General features: G+C 32.9%; 1 protein-coding gene across 1 annotated transcript; it reads right to left on the bottom strand.

The window, feature by feature from the left end:
- Nucleotides 1-259: 259 nt before the first annotated feature.
- On the bottom strand, nucleotides 260-2,801 carry LOC111881512 (uncharacterized). Its single transcript, XM_023877902.3, has 8 exons — nucleotides 2,266-2,801; nucleotides 2,068-2,162; nucleotides 1,870-1,973; nucleotides 1,671-1,771; nucleotides 1,480-1,583; nucleotides 960-1,397; nucleotides 743-874; nucleotides 260-642 (listed from the first exon to the last, which is right to left on the bottom strand). Exons 1-8 carry the CDS (start codon nucleotides 2,515-2,517, stop codon nucleotides 480-482), a joined length of 1,389 nt encoding a protein of 462 aa, XP_023733670.1. The 5' UTR covers nucleotides 2,518-2,801; the 3' UTR covers nucleotides 260-479.
- Nucleotides 2,802-3,905: the final 1,104 nt, after the last annotated feature.

The raw sequence follows: 3,905 nt of genomic DNA, 5'->3' as shown, positions 1-3,905 counted from the left end.
TTGTATTTAATCTAATCTATGATATTGATGCGGTGTAGTGTCTAATGAAAAACGGTCTATTACAATTTTGGTTTCGGTTTGTTGGTGGAGTGTTGGGATTTTATTCCATGGTGAGAGAGTAAGTTGACAAAAATGTATGTATGTGTCTACAAGTTATTTAGAAATAAACAAAGCCAAACAGGTCTATATTGTCTTAATGTTTAGGTTAATCTACTTGAGTGATCTTGGAAATGCATAAAAACTGATGAACAAAAAAAGAAACAAGCAAAACAAGCTCTATTTTGCTTCTAAAAACGGTTACATCATTAGCACGAAGCATATCAGTTGTGTAATACAATACAAGAAGAGGGCGAACACATACATAAATTCTTCACGAATCTATTGCTGTACAACAACAACAACAACAACAACAACAACAGCAGTTGGTAGGTATCATTTGCAACAACATTTGCGTCGCGTACAAACACAAATCTATACCCCTAATTTCCTGAATTAGCATGATCTGGCATTGTGGGAACCTTTCTAAATGCATGTTTCCTACAGCGCTCAAATATACTGTCGTATATCACATCAAATTGCACTCCTGCTCTTTCACGATTCACTATGAAAAGTATATGATCGCCTTCCACTATCTTGTAATACCTACAACCACCCAACGCAAACAATTAGTATTTATTTATTACTTATATAGTTAATCTGGAAAAAAAAAAAAAAAAACAAATTATTTATTTATTTATTATACCAGATGCCTGTTTGCAAGGGTTGACATTCAGAATCTTCAACGACAAAACGACTAGGGTGTTCAACCGGGATACGGGGGTGAGTCATAGAAATGGTATTTAGTGCGCCATCATTATCCCACCAGTCTTCATCTCTAATAAAACGAATTTATAAAATATAAAATCAAACACAAATTTATATAACTAAAATTTTTTTAATTATCTCGGATGTCAACAAACCTGTAGCCTTTGAAAGGGGGAGGAACATCTGGTGGGTGCTTCCATTGACTCATCTGCAAGACTCTGATGAAAAGCAAGGGGTGGACACCTTGAACGTTGGAAGGAACAGTAAAACCCATGAATTTTTTAGTACGTTTTGTCGCGTAACTAAAGTAGTAGGTGCTAGGGAAGGTGTTAAGACGGCTGTTAAGACGCATAGCTCCTTGGATTGTAAGATCTGGAAGGATCCAGTCACCAGAAGTAAAAGGGCCAGAGTTTCCAACAAGACAATCAATAAGTCCCCATATCCCCGATTTCTTCCATGACATATTGAAATGATCAAATCCGAAACAGTAATAATATTTCAAGAACGGAATGTCAAACCAGTCGTAGAGGATCACTCCTATACGCAATAACTGGAGAAGGCATACCGATTTCATGGATTTCCCATCATCTTGCCTGAAAAAATTGGAGATGCGATAGGGTTTTTACAATCAATCACTTCCCTAGAACAAAAGATTTGAGGAAATTGAGAACTTACTGCATTCCGTCCAAGTAAGCTCGTGTGGTTCCATTGAAGGCACCGGATAATGACGTAACACTTAAGACCCAACTTTCAGAAGTATTTTCGTGTCCCCTGAACGCCTGAAAATTTACGATAGTTTGTGTTGTTTTCAATTTACAAATCCCAGAAAACGAATATGGTGATGTTGAATTGTAATGAAAACGAACCTTATCCGCCAACATTTGCTGCAAAGCTCGTATCACCTGAGCTCCGGCAGAATGCCCAACAAAGTGAATTGGATGATCTTCGTCCCATATAGGGTAATGTCCTAATGAATTCAGGTAAATTTAAAATCAAGGATTGTTGATTTTGATTCGATTATTTTGTTTGTGATATTATAGAAAGATTGGGAGAGTTTTTGCTAACCTTGTTCATATGTTCTTCCAAATTGGGAATGCCCATAAGCTTTGCTGTGTTCTTCACCGTAATCAACTTGGCCGCCTTTCAAGTAATAGAATAATTCTCTAGCCCTAAAAGTAAATACAATAATATATGATCACAAACCAGAAATTCTTCATAAACATTATATTAAAGCATGAATTTGGGCGGAAATTAAGAACAAACCTGTCATAAATACTGGTTAACGAACCCAAATCAGGCACCAAAACCTTCTCGTCCTTCTTTTCTGCCCCAGCAAAATAAGACAACCCCCCTAATCTCTGTTAAGAGAATGCAGAATCAGATTGTGTTTAGATAGATTACTTAAAAGGAAGCAATAGCCAGAAATCATATTTAACAGAAAATCATGATGAAACTCATTACCCCTTTTCCAAATCCAAAAATTCCATGAACCAACACAATGGGAGGCAGATCATTATCAGCGGCTGGAGACCCGATAAACTGTTCATCCCGGATTGATGGTTCAACATTTGACTTGAAAAACAGATCGTTCAAAGCTAATGAAAGATCACCGGCGACTGCAGAGCTAAAAATGTATAACCCAAACAATAAATGAACCAAAGAACTGGTGAATAGCTCGATCAATTGAAGAGCCGCTATCGAAAACCTAAACATCTTCCAGAACACCCACAACAATCTCTAGTGCTCAAAAGAAACAGAGCCTTCTTCTGGGTTGAAAGAGAGAAGAAGGCCCTAATTTCTTTAAGAAACTCTGGAAGATTTCAATTTCAATCTAGAAATTTGAAACCCGGATGAATAAATGCGAATATCTTGTGGATTTGATGAGATTTCTCTAGAATTCGGTTGGTTGTTTTTTCAAAGGTGTTCGTTTACCACAATTTTCTCATTCCTCAACTCATCTCAAAAATTGGAAGTCACAACGCATTACAGAGGGCAAGTTTCCGTTCACTCATTCAATTTGACATCACATTTGTACACAAAGGGTCCACAGATGCTGGTGCCCGATTGGTTCCACGTGGCATAGAAATTTACGTCGATTAAACTTAAACAAAGTTTTCATCTATAATTATCCGTTTTTTTTTTTTAAATGCAATTAAATAATAGTAAATCACAAATTAGGTTAATATTTCTGGGGTTTTCTCCTATTTTTCTAATTCCATCCCTTATTTGATTTGATTTGGTTTTTCGTTTTCTGTTTTTTTATTGTTTTTAATTCATTATTATTATTATTATTATTATTATTATTATTATTATTATTATTATTATTATTATTATTATAAATTTCGAACAAAATTTTATAATTCGGACGACTATATAAAATCGGTTTTTAATTATTTTTTATTTTATATTTTAATATTATTATAACTATTATTATTATTATTATTATTATTATTATTTCGAACAACATTTTATAAATTGGACGACATTATAAATTCGAACAACTATATAAAATATTATTTGCAAAATATTAAATTTATAATTTCGCAGATATGACCCATTAAACTATTTGCAAAATATTAAATTTATAGATTTTTAGTAAAAGAACACGTTATTTACAAAAAATTTTGTGATAGTAACCTTCAATAACCATTTTCATGTCAAACGAGAAAGTTAAAATAATGTAAATGTAGTGTTTTGAAAACAAAATGAGAGTTTTCATCAAAATGGTTTAAAATGAAGAAAATGGAAAAATATGTTTATAGAGGACCACTCATCATCAAATTCAAAGCCCATTTATCTATTATCGTAGCTCACTTGACAATTTTGTAGCTCTAGCGGTAAGGATTATTGATCATTTCAAGGAAGGTGTCATAGGTTTAAATTTTTTAAAAAATATAAATGGTATTTAGAAGCATGTTAGATAATCTGCTATTTAAAAAAATATAATAGTTTCACCATCATCTATGAAACTTATAACTAAAGGAGATAATTAAAGAATTATTTGCCTAAATCTTAAAAGAAAAGAAAAAGAAATCACTAATGAAGTTATACTTTTTGTCTTTTTCTTCAAACCTCTTTAATCTAATTATACTTAGCTAAAA

Source organism: Lactuca sativa, chromosome 3 (genome assembly GCF_002870075.4).
Source record: "Lactuca sativa cultivar Salinas chromosome 3, Lsat_Salinas_v11, whole genome shotgun sequence".
Lineage (NCBI taxonomy): Eukaryota > Viridiplantae > Streptophyta > Magnoliopsida > Asterales > Asteraceae > Lactuca > Lactuca sativa.
This window is presented reverse-complemented; position numbering and strand designations above follow the sequence as displayed.